Source organism: Orcinus orca, chromosome 16 (assembly GCF_937001465.1).
Source record: "Orcinus orca chromosome 16, mOrcOrc1.1, whole genome shotgun sequence".
Classification (NCBI taxonomy): Eukaryota; Metazoa; Chordata; class Mammalia; order Artiodactyla; family Delphinidae; genus Orcinus; species Orcinus orca.
Window position 1 is genome coordinate 15,286,846 of NC_064574.1, and position 21,226 is coordinate 15,308,071.

The 21,226-nt window shown below is 53.6% G+C and overlaps 1 protein-coding gene across 2 annotated transcripts in view; it reads left to right on the top strand.

Annotated features, from left to right (window-relative positions):
- The window catches only part of CDH22 (cadherin 22), a 132,122-nt gene that overhangs the window by 97,404 nt on the left and 13,492 nt on the right, over positions 1 to 21,226 (top strand). For both annotated transcript variants that reach the window (XM_049698851.1, XM_033433841.2), the window contains exons 8-10: positions 7,160 to 7,296; positions 18,627 to 18,748; positions 18,867 to 18,984. In XM_049698851.1, coding sequence (XP_049554808.1) covers positions 7,160 to 7,296; positions 18,627 to 18,748; positions 18,867 to 18,984 — 377 coding nt within the window. The remainder of the gene's footprint in view (positions 1 to 7,159; positions 7,297 to 18,626; positions 18,749 to 18,866; positions 18,985 to 21,226) is intronic.

Below are 21,226 nucleotides of genomic sequence, written 5' to 3' on the forward strand. Positions count from 1 at the left end.
GGTCGGTGTGGGGCGGATGGCCATTGTTGGATGGATGGGAAAAAGAGCCTGTAGCTTCCTGCTTTTTCCCTAAAACCCCTGTTATATAGTCAGTGAATGATCCCTCAGGCAACTGTGTGCCTAGCTCTGTGCTGAGCATTGGAGAAAGAGGGAAGGGAAGTTACTTTGAGGATCTCTGCATCACATAACTCCAGATGCGTGACATTCCCACCATCATCCGTGTGAACGGCTCAGATTTGTACAGTGCACAGGCTGTGCAACCTTACATGGCAACCCGAGGTGAGGACACAAAGATGCCATCCCGCTTAACTACCCATGCACTTCCAGACTAGGAGCTACCCTCAGGGGTCTAGAAAGACTTCTTGGAGGAGGGAGGAATTGAACTAAGCTGGATACCTGAGACTTGTCAGGTATAACTATGAAGAGAAGCCATTCCCGAGTGCAGGCGTATGGAGGCAGGGGAGTGGTAGGTGTGCCTGGAAAAGAGTAGACTGTGATAGCTACAGGAGGCAGAGGGAGATGAGCTAGTGAGAGAAGTCTGACGGGCCTCAAAGGTAGGCCAAGGGGCTCAGACTGGTCCAGAGGTCCAGAATGCCTCCTGGGCTGCCTCCACCCTTCTCAAGGCCAAAACTGCCCTCCACTGCCTCTGAACTCCTCCACCGCCCTTCCATCCCTGCTACTGGTATGTACAGTCTTTAAACATCCCCATCAGCCTTGGGCTCAGCCCAGACCTCTCCCAGGAGGGCATTATCACCCATGTTTGGCAGGAAACTCAGGCCCAGGGAGAGGAGGAGTTAAGAACCAGCAGTAGGAGCCTCATCCTTGCCTCCCAGGTCCCTGCTTCAGTCTGCCTGGCCCCCTCCTCTCCAGTACAGCTCTCCACACCCCCTCTCAGTCCTCTCCCTCCCACTCTCCGTTGACTCCCCCCCCCCCACCCTGCTTTTATCTGCACTGAAAGGGCCAACTTGGAAACCTGCTCTCACCTCTTTTCATCTCTCTTTGCTGCCTCTTCCCTGGGGCCCCTCAGATGTGGAGGCGGTGAGGAGCTTGAGACAGGTCCAATTTCATACGACAAACATTTACCCAACTCCTCCTCCATGCCCAGCCCTGAGCCAGGCCTGAGATGACTCAGCCACGGGCAGAGCTGGAGAGGAGCGCCCAGTCCATAGGGGACAGGCGTGGAAATGGGAGGCCAGAGAAGCGGTCCTCACAGGCCACGTGTGCGGCCCAGAGCCCAGCTTATATCCCAGCTCCCCCAGTTCCAAAGGTCCTAGACTCAGCACCTACACATTGAGTCATGTCATGTCAGCCACTGACCCAGGAAATGGGGAAACGGTGATAAGACCCAGTCCCTCCCCTCATGGAGTTTGCGGGCCGTTGGGGGGGGCAGACAGTCAACAAGTAGCTGTTGAGACACATCAACAAATGGTTAAAAGGGATCATTGCTGATAAGAGCTATGAAGAAAATAAACTACTATGTAATGGGATAAGGAGGATTGGGGCCACAGGGGGCTACTTTGGCTTAAGTTGTCAAGGAGCTGGCAAATGTGTTCACATCAGAATGATCAAGAGAGAGCCACCCAAACAAAGATGTGTGGAAGCGCTGTCCAGGTAGAAGGAACAGCAAGTGCAAAGGTCCAGAGGCAGGAAAAAGCTTAGTGCGTTCCTGGAAATGAAGTGGTATCCTGGGAGATTTTGCCTAGCATAGTAGGCACCTTGGAAATACAGAAATACAGATGTACAGAGTGATTTTTCTGAGTCGCTGCACTGGAGAGAGTGGAAGATGCCTCATACTGTGGCGTTTGGCCCTCAGGATGTAGTTAGCTCATTCTACAGATGAAGGAACTGAGGGTCTGAGAGGAGAAGGGAGTCTCCCAGTGTCACTCGGCCTGAAAGGGGAAGGAATGAGATTTAACCCATGATTGTCTGCTTCTTGAGTCCAGCCTCCTGCCATTTCACTCCTGCTTCTGACTCTCTTTTTAGTTAGAACTATTTCCAGCCTTACACTGTGCCCTTCCCTGTGCTTGAGGCCCAGAGAGTCAGATGGGGGCGATGGGAAGGCTGGAGCCCCGTGTGAGTGAATCTAGTGACAGATCTAAGCCTGAGTGGGCTGAGGCAGGGGCTAAGGACTAAGGAGCTCCAAGCAGGGGCAAGGACTCTGGGCACCAAGGAGGGATGGCCCCCGAGCAAGGATGAAGAGGACGAGGTTGGAATGGGAGGACAGCACTCCAGGGTGGAGTGATAGTGAGGGCCTGGTGGCAGGAACAGAATCATGGAGCCAGGAGGTTAAGTTCAGGGGCAGGGAGGTCAGCTGGATGAGCTCACGTGAGGGGGGTGGGCTGGAGATGAGGTCATGGGGGGGCACTTGGGGACAAGCTGTGAAGGGCCTTGAATGTCAGATGAAGGTGTGGGACTTTATCCCTAGGCAGTGGGAAGTCTTGGAAGGCTTTTGAGAGGAGGAGGAGAGGGCTCAGATGGGCCCATGCCTGGATTAGGCAGCCTTGCAGATAGACCAGCTGTTTATCAGCCCAGCCCCAGCCCTACCAGCCCCAGCCCCCTCGTGAGTCTTCCTTGAATGCCAAAAACAGGAAAGCCCACACTGGACCAGAGAGAGAGTAAACACTTCATTTCCTCCCAGCAGTCCACAGTGGGGTGCAGCAGAAAGTACATGCACTTTAGAATCATGAATCCTAGCTCAGTTGTAGAATTGTGGGAAAATCACTGCACCCACTCCAAGCCTCAGTTTTCCCATCTCTAAAATGGATGTCATGGTAGTTCTTGCCTCATTCATTTATTCAAAAAAATAGGTACTAAATGTCTATCATGGACCAGGTTCTACGCTCGGTGGTACCGGGATTAGAGGGAGGATTAAGTGTTTGGTACATAATAGGTCCTCAGGAAATGAACATTTTTCTTGGTGCTCTGGACACCTGTTTCTCCCCTTCATTCTGCAACCAGAACTAACCACACACAAATTTCTAGGTGTCATGTGCAGGCTTTGAGTGTGTGCTTTAAAAGGGTTAGGGGGAGGGGAAAGAGTCGAAGACAGAATGGGGTAAGCAGAGAAGAATCCCTGGGTCAGGGGAGCAGCCCCTTTTGCATCTGAAGAGTTTCCCCCACTAGTAGCTCAGGTGGGGGCCGCATCATTCAGCCTGCTGCATGTACACGAGCCTGGACACAGGAGCACCGGGCAGCCTGGACACACATGAATCTGCAGACTTTCATATCTATCGTGCCTGTGTGAGCTATCTATACACATATTTATGTGGAGAAAACCCACATGCACTCAAGGCAGGAAGAATACCCTCCCCACTTCTCTCACCCTGACCTTGACAGCAGCAGCGTTTTGTGCTGTGCCCAGGGTGTGGGAGCACCCGCAGGTATACCTGGCTGGTCCTCAGGAGGGTGCCCTTAGTTAGATCTGGGAATCTGGACAGACAGACGTGGCTTGGGAACTTGGCTCTGCCACTAACCAGCCCGTTTGACCCAGGGCGAGGCACCTGGCTTCTCTGAGCCTCAGCTTCCTCATGTGTAAAACGGCAGCGGCAGTGATGACTGTTATCTGCAAGGACTGGAGGAGCTCGTGCATGTGAAGCCCTTACACAGGCCTGTCACAAAGTCTTGCTGAGCAAATAAAAATAAGAGCTAATCCATACGTTATGTGCTAGGTGCCCAGCGCTGTTAAAAGTGTATTATTGGTAGTACTTGTCTAATCCTCACAACCACCCTGTGTGGTAGGTGTTATTATTAGCGCCATTTCTAAGAGGGAACCAAAGACCAGAGAGGTTAAGTGACTTGCTCAGGGTCACACAGTTAGGTTTCAAACCTAGCCAGTTGGCCACCAGATCCGCACTCCTGACCGTCATTCCCAGGCTTTCTTTGCACGTGTGCACACGCACACACACACTAGCAGACACATACCCACACTCTGTCACTGTACTCTTCCACCCACACCAGCTGCTGTTCCCCTTCCTGCCCTTCAGATCCTGGCTGACCAAATGAGAAGTAGGGCAGTGACAACTGAGCAGAACCTAGACCACAGATGCCTCCTGTCCTTCTCAGACCGCTGGCAATGCTGCCATGTCCATACATGGTGCCTCCCACCCCCAGGCACACAGACCACACACTGGGTTGAAGGGTCACCTGTGTCCCCCTTACCAGACATTTCGGAACGCTCATTAGAATAACAGTAGTTCTCACTCCGGGAGTCATTTTCCTGGAACCCAACTAGGCACCTGTCCCCTAGCTAGGCACTTAATCCTCCCAACCAGTTGCAAGGTGGGAGTAAAATCGGTTCCATTTTGCTGAAAATTAAGGCTCAAAGATGCAGTGACTTGTCCGGGGACATCGTGGATCCAGACCCAGGGCTGAGCGGCTGCCTCTTATACCTTCCAACTGCAACACAGCGTCACACACCAGTTTCCACCCACAACACAGACACACAACTCTTGCACCTACACGTGAGGGGTACACGAGCGTCCCCCGCTGCCCCCCACATCTGCCAGGCCACACTCCTTGCCACACACCACGCCCTCCGCCCCTCCCTCCCATTCACTCGCTGGCTCCCTGAGCTGGAACAAAGCCACCTGGGCTCAGCGGCCACACTGACCTGCAGCCCCAAGTCTTTAGCTGGTTAACGGAGGCTCCCCGCGGCTCCTGCCCCATGGCCTTGGGAACAGCTGCCTCCACTTAGATTCCAGCCCCCCTTCCCCTCCAGGAGGGAACAAAAAAGAACTGGGAGGAGGAGGGAGAAGAGAGTAAACAGGTCTGAGCCGAGAGGGGAGGAGAAACAAGAAGGCAGTGGGCATCCTCCCACCAGCCCGGCCTCACGCCCAGCCCTGACCAGGTGATCAGGAGCCCAAGGCAAGGTCATGCCCCTGGCTCTCTCCTGGACTCACTTCTCCCACCTGTAAAATCAGGAGGAGGTCTCCACGTTCCTTCCAGCTGAGCTGACGCTACTCAGAGTCTGGTTCTACCTCCTTTGGACCCAAACATCCGACAGGCCAGGCTCAGGGCAAAGGCAACCTGAGACTCCATGCATTGCCACTTTGGATGGTTCAGTGCGCTAGAAAGAACTCTGGGTGTAGAGGCCCATATTGGGGTACAGATTCCAATTCTGTGACAGTCCCTGTGCAACCTTGGGCGGGGTTATCACTAGCCCATATGGCACCTTTCGTAAATAAGAAAAACGTCGCCTTTTGAGAAGATGCTCCCTGGGCTAGGACACATGGCTGGGCAAGCGGAACACTGGCTGGACTTCACCCCCACCCCCCTCTTCCGCCTGTTAACTCTGTGCAGGGCACAACCTGCACAACCATACTTGGCAGCCCTAAGCTTGGCAAGTTTCCTCTCTGAGCCTCAGTGTCTCCATCTGCAAAATGGGGTGAGATCACATCAGCCTCACAAGATGCCAGGCAGGGATGGACATTGTCTGTCTTGTTTGCCATTTTATCCCCAGGGCTTAGCACATAGCAGCACAGAGAAGGCACTCAGTTAATGTTTAGGCGTAAAGGAACGAAGGGAGGGATGGCTGGAGGAAAAGTAAGCTACAAACAGCTAGGAGCTATACCGGTGAGAGGAATTGTCATCTTGGATCTGAACCTCCCCACACACTTTCACCCAGGTCAGGAGGACCCAGGCTGATCAGGGCCAAGGAGAATATAGGCTTAGCAGCTTAGGGACAGGAAGGGGCAATAAACTAGGGACTCAGGAGATGCCCACTACACCCACGTGCCCAGGCCTTTTCAGTTTGACATGAGCCTCCACTTCCACTACAACAGTGACTATGAAAATAAGGGCTGTCACCTCTGCCCAGTTCCATGAATTACCTCCTCTAACCCACACCAGTGTGAGGTGAGTATGAATCACCCTATTTTCCAGACAACCAAACAGAGGCCAAAGAGGTCCAGTGACTTGTCCAAGGTCACACAGGTGGAATAAGAAGCAGAGGATTCAAAGCCAGCTCCAGCTGCTCCCAGATCTGTGCAGTCCCACTGGACATCATTATCCCCATTCAACAGATGAGGAAACTGAGGCCCAGAGAGGTTTGGTAATGCAGCCAAGGCCCCACTGAAGGGTCATCTCAGGGCTTCGGGTTCCCACAGAGGGTGTTTCTTGTATCCTCAGTTTCCCCGCTCTGGAAGATGGGGGAAGGGCCCCTTTCCTTCTGCTGGTGGAAGTGGGAGGGGCGCCCCGCTGGGGCGGAGCCCCACCCCACCACGCTCCTTTGTCCCCGCTTCACAAAGAGCCCTTGCTAGGCATTAGGGGCCTTCGTCGGCCGTGCAGCCTGGCGGCGCCCCCTCCCGCGTTATCAGCGCCGGGAAGCGGCGGAGAGAGCTGGCGGGGCCTCTCTGGGCCGCCGCCTCCCGAGACATGTGTTGGACACGGGCCTTTCAGGCCTGGAGTAGCCGCACAAAGGCCGGGGAAGAAGGCGGAACAAAGGGCTTTTTCACGCGGCAACGAAAAAGCCGCAGATTAGCACGGGCATGCTAAGCTGGCGGGGAGGGGCCGGCGGCCATCCCCCCAGATCCCTTCCCGCCGCCTCCGCTCAGCCCGTGTGCCCTGTCTGGGGCCTCCGGAGAGCCTCAGAGCGACAGAGTCAACCCACTCTCTCCTGCTCAAAATCCCCCTTGGCGCCCCAGGACGCTCAGCCCCCTGAATTCTGCACTCTGCCTGTTCTGATGCCTCCTCCTCCCCACTTCCCAGTTCTGGGCGTTTTTGCACCATAAGCCATTCCCTAAGTAATTCTCACCGCCCTTTGCAGCTTCTGTTCCCCCTGCCTGAAATGCCGTCCTGTCCCTTTCTCAAGCCCAACTCTAGGGTCACCTCTTACGGAAAGATAAGAATCAAATATCCCGCGGGTGCTAACTCTATGCTGGGCCCTTTGCCTTCTTCCAGCCCTCACAACGACCGTGGGACGCAAATCATTAGCCCCATTACCCAGCTGAGGAAACTGAGGCTCAGAAAGCTTGAGGGTTGCCCATGGACACATGGCAGGTACCCAGTGCAGCTGAGATGCAAACTCAGATCCATTTCCACTCCTCTGCTTCTTGTGTCTCCCAGGCAGGTGGTTCCTCTTTGGGGGTAGGGTGGAGGGACATGGGCACAGGCTCCACTGGCGCCAGGCCACCTTCAATCAGCCCCGCCCTGCCTCCCTCAGGTACGCCATTGACCGTGACTCAGATTTGGACCAGATTTTTGATATCGATGCGGACACGGGCGCCATCGTAACCGGCAAGGGGCTGGACCGAGAGACTGCCGGCTGGCACAACATCACTGTGCTGGCCATGGAGGCGGGTGAGCCAGGGGGCGTGGCGCATATGGGAGGGAGGGGCGATGGCTGAGGGCTGGAGCTGGGGCGGGGCAAAGCCCAGGGGGGAGGGGCCAAAGGCTGGGGGCGGGGCAAAGAGTAAGAAACTGGGCAAAGCTAGGGTGGGGGAGTGGTCAGCAAAAGCTGACCCGCAGGAACAAGGATCTGGGAAGGCTCCCAAGCCAAAAAATGAGGGCCAGTCTTGGGTCTGGCTTTCTTACCTCAGCATTTATTGAGCACCTACTACACACCAATCCCTTTTTTAGAGGCTGGGGATACAGCCCTGAACAAGATAGAAGAACTCCTTTCTCCATGGGGTAGAGTTAGACCACCAACAAACTGAGAGGAAGGGTGTACGCATGTCAGCTGATGCTAAGTGCTAAGTGCTAACAAGAAACTGAGAAAGAAGGAAGCAGAGGAAGGGGATCGGGAGGGGATTGTTTCTCTTAGGGGAAGGCCTCTCTGAAAAGGAGACATTTCAACAGAGAGCTCAGTAAGCTCCCTCTGAGCTCTGCCGCCGTCAGAGGGAAGAGTGTTCCAAGGAGAGGGAACAGCCAGTGCAAAGGGCCTGAGGTAGCAGTTTGCCTAGCGTTGGAGGAACAGCAAGGAGGACAGTGTGGTTGGTGAAGGGCAAAGTGGTCAGCCATTGCAAGGTTTTTGGACTTGACTCCAAATGAGGTGGGAGTCACTGGGGGGGTGTTGAGTAGAGGAGGGAGGTTGCCTGACATGATACCTCTGGCTGCTGCATTGCGAATAGACCGGGAGCTCCGAGGCGGGGGCGGGGGCGTGGAGGGGGAACAGGGGCTCAGCCAGAAGTTACATGCGACAGTGCCCAGAAGATGAGACAGTGGCCTGGCCCAGGATGATTAGCCATGTTAATGGTGAGACGTGGTCAGCTTTGGGAAACAGACTGAAGACAGAGCCCGCAGGACCTGCTGATGGGATGGTACAGAGGAGAGATAGAGAGGGGTCAAAGGATGACTCCAAGGTGCTTGGCCTGAGTTTCTGGAAGTGTGTGTGTGTGTGTGTGTGTGTGTGTGTGTGTGTGTGTGAGAGAGAGAGAGAGAGAGAGAGAGAGACATGCAATTTGGCACAGCTGGGGAGGAGTGTGAGCTGAGAGAGAAAGAGGGGGCCCTGGGACATGGGGGCCAGACAAGTCAGGCCGTGGAGGAGGAGCTAAGAGCATGGAGGGTCACGCCACCCAGGAGTGGGGACAGGGCAGTTCTAGGCCTCCTCCACAACCACAGCAACACTTGCCACTGCCCCTGCCTGGACCTGCTCTGCAAGCTCCCCCACCCTGTCAGCTCGCCAGGTCTCAGGAGCCAGCAAAGCCTCCAGGAAGCAGTGGTGACAACAGGAATACTCAGAGTCTCTGAGCCTTGGGTGGGGTGGGCGCCGTTCAAACTCCCCTCTGCATACCTCAGCCCCAGGCCCCTCCTGCCACTTCGAGGCCTCCTGGTGGCCTCCCTCCTCCTCCGCCTGCTGGTGCCTCCCACTTCCCAGGCGCCACCAGCCCATTCCAGACAAGGAAGTCCCTAGGCTGAAGTTTCCTTCGTCTCTTTCAACTTCGGTTTAAAAGAAAATACAATGCTGGCTCAAACCTCAGTGCCTGCTGCTCCCGAGCCTTTTAATCCACTTCTCCACCGCATGAAAGGGAGATAACAAAGGTGGCTGGAGAGGAAGTGGTGGCTGGACTGGAAGGAAGACAGCTCACCCTCCTTACCTCCCCGAACCTGCCCCTTGGGCAACCATGGGGACTGGCCCAGCTGCTGGGCAGAGATGCCTCCTCTCCCTACCCACAGATACATCTCCTCTACCAGCTGTCACACTGCCCAAAGGCCCACCACTAGCAAGCCCGTTCTGGGGTTAAGCATTGTGCTTCTACCCAGTGAGTCTCTTTCAGAAAGCAGCTAGAGCCACATACGAAGTCTGCAGCGCTGCCATTTCACAGGAGAGAGCGTGTCCGGGGGACTCTCCCCCACAAACATTTTACAATGTTTACCTAATAGCTACTGAGCTCCATGCTTCCTAGCACGTACTTTATTGATCATGATCTGTTACAGAGCCGCACCCATTTTACTGATGGGAAAATCGAGGCTCAGATCATTAGGAGATTTGTCCAAGGACGTGCGGTGGCAGAACTGGGATTTGGACCAAGTGTTCCTGGTTTCCTCTGCAGCTTTGCTACGTGGCCTCCCTTTTCCCGGTACTCTGCTCTCGGGACCCTACCCCAACCCCCAACCCTCCCCAGCAACTGAGCTGGGGAAGGAGATGAGTCTCTGCAAGGAAGGGACTGGTCGCTGGGCTAGAGATCACTCCCCTCTGAACTGCAATTCACAACCCCTGCCCAACCCTCACCAAGGATATTAATCAATGGGAAAATGAATGGTTCCCACTTCACAGTGCTGGTGGGAGGATTAAGTAGGATAATACATGGAAAGGACTTAGCCTAGTACTTAGCTCTCAGTTCATGGTATCTATCGATCTCGACTCTGTGCACTCGGCTTCAGCACCAGCTCTGTGCCAGGCACTTTACAATGCTGTGCTCATTGAATCTTGCCACCTATCAGGTGTTGATTCTGCCGTTATCCCCCGTGCGTGGATGAGGAAACTAAGAGAGGTGAAGTCATTTGTCCAAATTCCCAGCGCGAGCCTGTCCGACTGCACAGCCCGCTGTCACCCAGATGCCCCTCAAGTCATATGTCTTTGGTACCAGGCACGAAGCCAGGAGTGTTGCAAATAATCCACCCACGCCGGCTTCTTGCCATCTCTGTGAGACAAGGACAAATTATTATCCCCACTTTACAGCCAAGGAAATAGAGGCTCAGGAAGGAACAGCGATGGCCCGGAGTCACAGAGCGAGTCCACGCAGGGCCGGGGCTCCCAGCAGCCAGCCGGGCCCCCAAGTGCAACACCCGTGTCTTCCTGCTGAAGCATCCCTTTGGCTTCCTCAGAAACAGGGGATGGTGGTGGGGTCACGGTGCCCCGCCTGCTCTGGGTGTAACAAACACGAGGTGACAAGAATCGGAGGGAAAATATTTATACACAGCCGCTGAGCTTTGCCAGCACCTCGGAGGATGCAGCGCTCAGCCGGGAGCCGCCACCTGTCACACCAGATTACCTCAAAGACTCCCGAACCACTTAGTATGCCCGCTCCCCCCCCCCCGCCCCAAACTTCTGAGTCATCCATTCTGCCCATGCAGAAGCTCCTTCCACTGACATTATCTTTAACGTTTTGTAATCATGAAATATTAATGACCGTTATTGAATTTAAAGCACAATTTGTGTCTGAATCCTTCAGTGGAAAGGGCAGTTGTAAAGGGACAGTCTTCAAAGAGATGGCGGGATGGAGGGGGAGACTTGGAAAGCCAGTGCTGGAGTGGGCGGTGCCGGGGGGCTGCATCCGGCCCCCTCTTCCAGGCCCTAAGCTGGTCCGGAGGGGTGGGCTCTAGCCGCCCCGGACAGCAAAGAGTTAAGCAGATTAGCTAGAGCTTCCCCATCTGGGTCACCCCAGGACAAGTCACGGTTTTACAGCCCCCTGGTTTTTTCCTTATACCGCAAAGCACACTTTATGATTTATATGTGCATTTGTGTGCATGCTTTGTTAATCTCTCTTCCCCAGGAAACAATACCTTCCGTGAGGGCAGGGTCTCATGTGTATCTGGCACTTAGTAGGTGTGTATAAACATTTCCCGAATGGATAGATAAATGGGCTTGCCCACCCAGTTAGGAAGGCAGGGCGACATGATGGAGAAAAACTGGTTCTAGTGGCATGGCTCCGGCTGTGAGTTTGGGCAGTCGTTTCCCCTCTTCTTGCCTTAGTTTTCTCATCTATTAAATGGTACCGTATTGGATAGCTATAAGGATAATAACTGTATTGTTAACTATTAATAACAGTGGCTTCTATTTATTTGAAGCTCACAGTATACCAGATATTGTGCTGAATGCTTTATATAAAGTGTCTGCTGAGGGCCTCTTGTCACCCACCTGCTCTGGGCACTGGGATCTGGTGATAAAAAGTCTTGGCCACTGACCTCAGGAGTTCACGGGTGGGCAGAGAGAGACACGTCAACTGTCAGTGGCAACGCAGAGTGCAAGGAAGAGGGAGGTGGGCATTCAGGAGGTGTAGCCAGGGACTTGCCTCCCTACAGGAGACAGCAAGAGACTTCCCCAGAGGAGGGGACATTTGAGTTGGGTCTCAAAGGCTAAGGAAAGGGGGTTTGGGAGCTCCCAGCAGAAAGAGCCCCACATGCTCAGGCCTGGAGGCTAGGCCGGCAGAAAGACCCCTGTCCATTCTGAGAATGGAGAGACTGGGCGTGGCCAGAGGCTGGAGCCAGATAATGGCTGGAGTAGGTGGGGTGAGGTGAGTGTGCGGAAGCTCACTGGGCCTCTACAGGAAGGACCTCGGATGTTCTGTGAGCAGCCGGGCATCTCCTGGAGACGACAGGGAGCCAGTGCAGGTTTTAGAGCAGAAGAGGAAGATGGTCAGCTGTGCAGTCCGCAGCAGTCACTCGGGCTGCTGGGGGAGGGTGGACGGGATGGGGGCAGCCTGGAGCAGGCAACAGACGGGAGGCTGTCGGGAAGACTCGGGCTTGGACATGTGCTGAGGGTACAGGGCAGGGTGGGGACGGGCAGGAGGAAGTACCAGGGAGGCTGACTGTGGTGCCATCTGGGGAAGAGGCCTGGCACAGCCCTGCACGGAAGGGCTTGCTTCGTAAGGCAGTGAGCTCCCCGTCACCAGAAGTGTGGAAATGAGGCCTGGGTTCCTCTTGGATTGGGTAACTCCCGGGATCCTGTGCCACCTGTGTACTTAACAGATGCCACCAGGAACAAAGATTTTTGTGATGTCCATGGAGTCTCATAAGACAGCCCAGAGTATCAGGACCAGCCTAGCCCTAGGGAGGAAAACTTTCTCCCACCCCACCCCCCAATGCCAGGGCCCCTGTTTTACCCAGAAGTCCTCCAGCACCCTACGGAGGACCAAACATCCCCACCCCAATAAGGTCAAACCTCCAATCTCCACTTGGACGCCAAACAGATAATCAAAGAAACAGAGAAGGGCACCCTAACCTCATGCTCCCAATGGAGGTGAGTGGGCACGGGGCAGGGAGTGCAAGGCGACCGCCTCTGGCAGCCCTGACACCCCCCTCCGCCGGGCACACTCCCACCTGCTCACCCAGCCCCCCTCGACGTCCTGCCTGTCTTGGCCAGCTCGTAATTGGGATGATAAATCTTCCTGCCCAGCTGGCCAGCGCTAATCAGAGCCTGGTGTTTGGATGCAATTTAATTCCCTCGAGAGGAGGGAGGCGCTGAGGGGACGGTAGAGAAGAGGGTCCAGGCTCTGGTCCTCCCACCCTTGCACCACTGCAAGGAGGTACCTTCCAGCTGCCCCCCACCTCTCTGCCCCCCTTCCTCCCCCCTCTCCCCACTTCTCACTCTCCTTCCCACTCCTGCTCTTGTGACCCCACTTCTCTCTTTCTCTGTGACAGCCAAGGAGAACTTCAGAGTCCAGCTCCATTTGTTTCACAAATGAGAAAAGCTTGGTCCAGAGAGAGAGGCAGGAAGAGGGTCACACAGCTTGACTGCTCCCTAGATGGTGGGATCTGGGCGGGGGGAGCATGAAACCCTCACAGAATTAGTCCATCCAGAGGTCTCAGTCTCTCCCTGTCGTCACCTCCACAGCATCCCAGCATAGTCAGGGGTGCCACAGACAGTGAAATCCATTCATTCGCTAAATCTTTAAGTACCTACTGTGTGCCATGCACAGAGGGGCTGTGGATACAGCAGCAAACACAAGAGACCAAAATTCTGCTTACTTTCTGGTGAGGGAGATAGATGATGGGCAAGTTAAGTGAGTAAAAATATAGCGGGTGTTGGATAAGTGCTGTGGAGAAAAGTAGAGCAGGGAAGTGGGTAGCTGGTGGGATGACAAGGAACAAATTTAAATAAGGTCATCAGGGGAGGTCTCTCTGGGAAGACATCTGGGCAAAGATCTGAAGGAGGGAAAGGAGGAAACCTGGAGCAGACGGAAGGGGAGAGCCAGGTGAGGGACGAGGCCAGGGAGGAAGATCACAAGGGCCTTACGGGCATGTAGGTCTTGGGCATATAGTCTGATTTCCCAGGACTAGGGCAGTCAAGGAAGGCTTCCTGGAGCAGGCAGAGACATTTGTTTGGGGCCTTGAGGCAAGTCGGATTCTGGCAGCTGAAGATGGTCAGAAAGGCAGTACCATTGGATGGTTAAAACTCCCCTTTTGGACCCAGACCCAGGTTCCATTGATGGTTCCCTGTGAGACTTCAGGCAAGTTCTTTAGCCTTTCTGAGCCAGTTTCCTCATCAGCAAAACGGCAATAATTCAAATCCCTACCTCCCACGACGGTGGACAGGATGAAATGAGGCAGCACAGACCCTGGCCCATGGCAGGTGCTCGATATGTGTTTGCTGGTGTCCTGGCAGGAGCATATCCCTAGGAGTTCCCTAACAGGGTCACCAGGCCAGGCCCCATCCCTCCTACACTTCCTACTGGCCTCTAGCCCTCCAAGTCCAGTTTGGTCCAGACACCCAGGTTAGGAACTGCTAGGAGGTGGGGGTCTTCCTTAGAAGGAATCCAGAATCTTACTATCTACAGCCTCCCCTCCCACCCCAGGACCTTTGCACATGCAGTTCCTACTGCCTGGGGCACACTTTCCTTCCCATCCCCTTCATCTGATTACTTCCTAGTTGGATCCCAGCTTAAAGGTCACCTATGCCAGGGCAAAAATCCCTGCACCCCACCAGGGTAGGCACCCCTGCCTCATACTCTCACAGTCCTGGACTTTTTTCTCTCTACTTTTATCACAGTCTAGAGTGATATCTGTCCCTGCCACTAGACCAAGAGGCCGTGTCGGTCTTGTTCAATGTAGTGTTCTTGGTACAAAGGAGGCGCTCAAACTGTAATAGTCAGCAAAAACCAGAAGTCTCAGTTTCGAATTGCCTGGTTCAATCCCCCGTCTGTTATACGTAAGGGATGCTGAGGCCCAAAGGTTAAGGGGCCTGCCCACACAGCACAGCAGCTCTCCCACCCAAGCCTGCTCTCTTCCCAAGGCACCCAAGGAATTGCCCACCCTCCTCTTCCCCTCGGCCCCCCAGGGCTATACCTGCCACCTCCCCGGGTTAACGGTGAGCCGGCTCAGAGAGGAAGCACCGGGCTGAAGCACGTTTAATTTTAATTTAGGAATCGGTTAAGACTGCGGGCCTGCTCAGCTCTGGGCTGTCAATCAGCCTTCCTCAAGGCTGCATCAATTAGTTTAAAAATATTGAATGTAATTTTGCCTGACACAACATATTGCAGCTACTGCAAAATATAATTTATTTTAGAAGAAGAAATAATTAAACTAATTTGCATGTCAGTCAGCTGAACTGAAATGCCAAGGGAGGGGCGTGGGACCCATGGGGGATCCAGCCCCTGGACACAGCACCTGCCACTGGGCATTGGGTGAGGTCAGCCTGGGCCTCGGTCCGAGCAGTAGCTGCGTCTGGATGGACAAATATACAGGCAGCAGGAGGGCCCACTGGCATTGCATCTAGACCACGCACTGGACTTAAGAGTCGGGAGACCTAGGACCCAACCTCAGTTCTGCCACTGACTTGCCTGTGGCTTTAGACAAAGTCTTGCCCCTTTCTGGGCCTCAGTTTCTCCATCTACAAAATGGGTTTAGGGAATTCCCTGGCAGTGCAGTGGTTAGGACTCTGTGCTTTCACTGCCGGGGCCCCGGTTCGATCCCTGGTCGGGGAATTAAGATCCTGCAAGCTGTGTGGCGCGGCCAAAAATTAAATTTAAAAAAAAATGGTTTTAACAAGACCTCCTTTATGGGTTGTTTTGAGGGTCCAATGATGTCATAGATAAGAAAGTTTGTTATAAATTGGAAAATCCTGCACAAAGAGGAATGTTAATTAATTGATGGATTTCTTATTTTATACTAGAAACATTTAAGTTGGTAAAAATTACGCATTATTATCAATTATTACAAATGATGCTAACTGTGATCGGGAGGGGTTTGGAGGAAGCCAATCAGAGGCGAGATACCCGGTTGGACCTCCCCCAGCACCTGCCAGTCACCCCAGGCAGTAGTTTGCAACACTTGCTATTGATACATATTAGATTCACCTGGAGCTGTTAAACAAACTGTCAACGGGCTTCCCTGGTGGCGCAGTGGTTGAGAGTCCGCCTGCCGATGCAGGGGACACGGGTTCCCTGCGCGTCCGGAGCCTGTGCTCCGCAACGGGAGGGGCCACAACAGTGAGAGGCCCGCGAACCGCCAAAAAAAAGCATCAATGACCAAGCCTTGGGCTTCGAACATTTTAAAGGCTTCCCAGGTGATTCTAATAGCCAAGTTGAAGACTGCCGCGATGTCAAGAGCACAGGATGCTGACTTAGGGCTGGACCACAAGCTCTGGGGGGTCCAGACCAGCCCCCAATTCAGGGGTCTGTGGGATAAGCTCTGTAGGTGGCAACTTTGGCGACGTAGAGGCACACCTCTCGGCTGCCCTGCCTCTCAGATCTGCCAAATCCTCACGCCAAAAAGGATTCAGGGCCTTCCCAAGAGGTGATCCATGACATTTGAAAGGAGGAGATAGGACAACAGCAAGACGGTAAGGTAAGGATGTTCTAACTAATCTTATTGTGACAAACATTGCAATATCTACATTTATTTTACACCTTAAACTTACACAGTGTTATATATCAATTACATCTCAATAAAGCTGGGGGAAAAAAGAGGTAGGAGAGGCCCAGCAGAACCCAGAGGAATGCTACAATAATGGGGGTCTCACCAGCAGTGGACCCAACCCTCCAGCAGAGTGTCTGCCCACTGAGGATCTTATCCTACTCTGAGGTCCCCCTTCTGCATGGCCCCATAGGACCCTGTCTCTCCCTCCAGCCCTGCACACCCCACCCGCTGCAGGGGAGGGGCCCTGGCCACCCCCTACCCTCCTTCTGCCTCAGTGGGGAGAGAGGTGCCTGATCCTGACAGCAGACCTCAACCTCCCCTCCGAAGCACCCCCCGGCTGGCTGTTTAAGTTCTCTGGCAAAACACTCTTAAAAATAACAGCTCACCCGACATTCCCAGTCACGACTGCCATCTCCCACCCCCAGAAAATCCCCCACTAATCGCTGAAGCAGCAGATCTGGGTGAGCTGAGAAGATAAGGCGCCCCTGCCTAAGGGGAGCTCCAGAGGGGAGTCGGGGTCTGAGTTAATTAAGGACTCCCCCCCTCCCCCTGCTTCCTTTTCCTGACCCCCGCAGGAGGTGGCTGCACCTGCCTCCCAATCTCCATTTCTCTTTTTATCAGCACAGGAGCAGCTGCAGTCGGCATCCAGTGGGGCCCTGAGTTCAGAGAAGGAAGCAGCCGCCCAGCCCCGACTTGCCCCCAAAACTCATGGGATTCCTGGCTGCCTGGAAGCTTCCAGGCTGCCCCCAAATAGCTCCCTGTCAGCCGGGTCAGAGACCCAGCCTTCAGGTCACCGCTTGGAAGCGGGTAGTTTCCTCTCCCAGGGGATGTCCTTGATTTCACTGGCGGGTAGAACATGTCAGTAATGAACTCATGGCTAAGATAGCCAAGGACAGGGCACCAGTGAACACTCAGGGGTCTGGGTGGGGGGCTATAAAGGGCCAACATTCAGGGTGCTTCTCGGATGAGGTATCCCAACAGCCTAGGGTCACTGAGTGTCATTCAAGGATATCTGTTGATTTAACAAATCCTTATGTAACACTTATGTGCTATGTACACAGTTTTAAGTGCTTTGCACCTATTAACTCAATTTGTCCTCTTAACCAACCTGTTACTAGTAGCTCCATTTTGTAGGTAAGAAAACTGAGGCACAGAGAGCTCAAGTGACCTGGCATGGATCACACAGCTACTAAGTGACAGAGTTGAGATTGGAACCACTTGGCTCCCAAGTCCTTGCTCTTAATCTCTATGCGCTGTTCATTTTCCAGGTGTGGAAACTGATACCAGAGCGGGTCAAACACTGTGTCAGAGACAGAGCCATGCCTGAAATTCAAGACTCTTTCTGTCTAAATGTTTCCAGGCTTCATTCATTCATTCAACAAATCTATTAGAACCAGCTCTATGCCACATCCCACAATGCTGGGGACCCAGGGGTTAATACAACAGAGGCCTTGACCTCAAAGACATTGCAGTTGGAGGAGTGGGGACTTTGTGGCTTTGCTGAGGACCTTGGCAAAGACCCACCTCCAGTGGACTTGTCTTGCCCTCTCATGATCAGGTCTTAAAAGAGCAGAGACAGCTTTAGTTGTCAGCTGATCAATTCTTTAAACTTTAGCATGTTTTTTAGTTTCCCTTATGCAGTATGGGGATAGAAATTGTACCAAACCATAGGATTTCTGCAAGGATACCTGAAATAATGGATACGGATACTCCAGGAGAAATCTGTGCACTCCACGGTGATGGAATGGAGATGGCAATGTTGATTGTAGTGTTGTTGGAGGTGGGAGTGGGGGGTGGTGATGTGATAGTGATGTGGGTGATGATGGCGGAGGTCATGGTGTATTGGTGGGGCTGGTAATGGAAGTTGTGGTGGAGATGGTGGAGATAGTGAATGATTGGTGATGATGGTGGTAATATTGATGATGGTGGCCACAGGGGGGTGATGGTGGTGGTAAGGGTGGTGAGAGTGATGGCCTTAGTGTTTGTGATGATGGTAGAGATGAGGAAGGTGGTATTAGTCAATGCAGTGGTGGTGGCGGCAGCGATAATTCTAATGGTGATAGTATTGATAATCTAATGGTGATGGTAACAAAGGAGTGGTGATGGCATTGGTGATGGTGATAGTGGTGAGGATGGTGATGGTGGTACTGATAGTTATGTTGCTAGAGGTGGCAATAATAATGCTAATGGTGGTGATGGTTTAATGGTAGTAGTGGTATTAGTAATGGTGATGGTGAAGGTAGTAATGGTGGAGATGGTGACGGTGTTGGTGATGGTGATGGGGTGGTACTGGTGATTATGGTGATGGAGGTTGTGGTGATGATGCCAGTGGTACCAGTGCTAATGGCAGTGGTGGTCGTGGCAATAGTGACAGTAATGGTGATGGTTACAGTGGTGATCTAATGGTGGTGATGATGATAGCAATGGTGGTGGTGGTGATGACCCAGTTAGCCAGACATCCTTGGTCCTGGTCCTAATATGAGCTTGATCAGCCCACAGATCTCTCAGTGTGACCTCACTGCCTACTCTTGTCCTAGCAGTAGATGGGGGGGGGGGGTTGTCTAAATCTCACACTTGATGCCTCCCACCCTACGGCTGTGCTCTTGTTACAGACAATCATGCCCAGCTATCCCGGGCATCCCTAAGGATCCGAATCCTGGATGTGAACGACAATCCCCCAGAGCTGGCCACACCCTACGAGGCAGACGTGTGTGAGGATGCCGAGCCAGGCCAGGTAGCACTGAGGGGCTGGGGACTGGGGGTCGCTGTCAGGACTGGCCAGGACACCCTCTACTCAAGCCCAGAGTGGGCTTGGCCTCACCTCCGCTCCCTGCCCCCTCCTCACCCTTCAGCTCATCCAGACCATCAGTGTGGTAGACAGAGACGAGCCCCAGGGCGGGCACCGCTTCTACTTCCGCCTGGTGCCCGAAGCTCCCAGCAGCCCTCATTTCTCTCTGCTCAACATCCAAGGTGAGTTATCTCAGAACAACCAAATCCTAGGATCCATGGGGGGAGGGGCTTAGCCTCCCCAATCCCTTCCCATATTACAGAGGCGCCCAGAGGGCCAGCGGTGGGTCCAAGGTCACACAGAAAGTCTGAGCCAAGCTGGAGATGTTACCCAGCCTGCGAGCCAGACCCTGAAGAACAAGCAGGAGGTGGGTTGGCTGAGTGGAGGAGGGCTTCCCAAGGATAGAGGATGGTAGATGGAAAGATACAGAGAGGGAATCCATGAGGAGTGGGGCAGTGGCCCAGCACCCAGGGTGGAAAGAGCCCCTGATCTAAGTGAAGATTGGAATCAGCCACACGCACACACTCCCACCCCTCCGTTTACAAAGTGCTTTATCCCGCTCGCGTTTCTCTTTACATCCTCACGGTCACCTTGCGAGGTGGTTTTCTTACCCCTCCCCACATTGTGCAGGTGATGAGACTCTAAGAGGATAAGGGACCTACCCAGGTCATATAGGGAGTCAGTGGTGAGGCTGGGACTCAAACCCACACCTGTCTCAGTTCCAATGTACTTCCTGCTTGCTACCTTGAAAGCAAACTGCCCCTCCCATCCTGAGCTGATCCCATTGTGAGACCCACCCCTGCAAATTCCCCTTCAGTGAGAAGTTGAGGTCTGAACCTTTGAGGAGTAGACTGGGGGACGGGGTGGTCAAAGAACTGGGAGTGAGGGACCTGGGTCCCAGCCCAGGCTCAGTTGAAGGCTTTCTATGCAACCCTAATGCCTGCCTCAGTTTCATCATCTGTAAAATGGGGCTGAAGATGCCGGCCAGGCAGCTAGGTGGTCCCAGTGAGATGTGGGTTACAGAGGTATATTGTCAGTACCTAGAACATGGCCTTTCCTTCATTCAGCAATTATTTGTTGACCATTTATTGAAATACAGTCCCTACATGTCAGGCACTGTTCTAGGTCCCGAAAATGCAGCGGCATGCAAGACAAAATCCCTGCCTTCATGGAGTTTATATTCTAGAGAGGGGAAACAGAAATTAAACAAATGAATATTATGATGGGGTTGGTAAGTGGCTGGCAGGGAGGAATAATGCAATCTTCACGAGTCTGGACTTTGTTCTATTCAGTGCTGGACCCTGGGTGCCTGGCACATAGTAGGTATTCAAAAATATGTGTTAGGGAATTCCCTGGCAGTCCACTGGTTAGGACTCCAAGCTTCCACTGCAGGGGGCACGGGTTTGATCCCTGATCGGGGAACTAAGATCCCGCAAGCCACGCGGCGTGGCCAGAGAGAAACATATAAACAAAAGCGTGTTAGACGAAACAGGAGGAAATAAAGCAAGGCAAGAGTAGAAGCTGTTTTAAATAAGGTGATCTAGGAAGGCCTCTCTGAAGGAATCAATAGTGAGTAGGGATCTAAAGGAAGTGAGGGGCTGAATGGTCCAAGTGCAAGAGACAGCAAATGCAAAGACCCTGAGGTGGGAACAGGCTTGGGACGTTCAAGACCTGCATAGTTGGGGTGAGCGAGTGACAGGACTGGAGGAGATGCAGTCAGAGAGGTACTAGGGGCCAGATCACGTGGGTTCCTTCTGATCCTGTTCCAGGTCTGGTATCACCCCCAAGACCTTGACACCCCTTCCCTCAGTGGCTTCTGAAGCCAGACCCATCTGTATTTCCAGGAGTAATATTAAAAATATTTGACAACCAGTGCAGCTCAGATAATCAGTCAGAAAGGACCCTGGTCATAAATAATCTGGAGTAGGACCGTGGAGCCTCTGCTGAGCCAGGCTTGAGCCCCTTAGCGACTTGATCGTGTTAAAGTTGGGGGTGTGCTTGAGGGAGAGGCTGAGGCAGCAGGGAAGGACTTGGGGGACTCAGAGCCATGGCTATTTAAACCTCTTTGGAAGTAGTTCAGTATTTTAAGAACTTTTAACGACTAGTGCTGCCCTGATTGCTCACTATGGCAGTGGTACCCCAAGCTGAGCGCCGGAGACACAAATAGCCCTGGACTGACCTCACCAAGTTCACAATCTTTCCAACCCGAGGGGCCTGAGGTTCTGCCCCAGCTGCCTCTCTTTGACGGGGGATGGGGGCTGGGGGCTGGGTTGGCCACCAGGGCTCCCATCCGGCGTGACCAGCTGCGTACAAGCCCTGGGAGCAAGGCCGGCAGCAGCGTGCTGAGGCCGGCACTGCCAGGAAAGGGCTCCTCCTCCAGTCCCCCGGCCCCTCCCACGGTGTGCCAAGCCCCCTCCTCCTCAC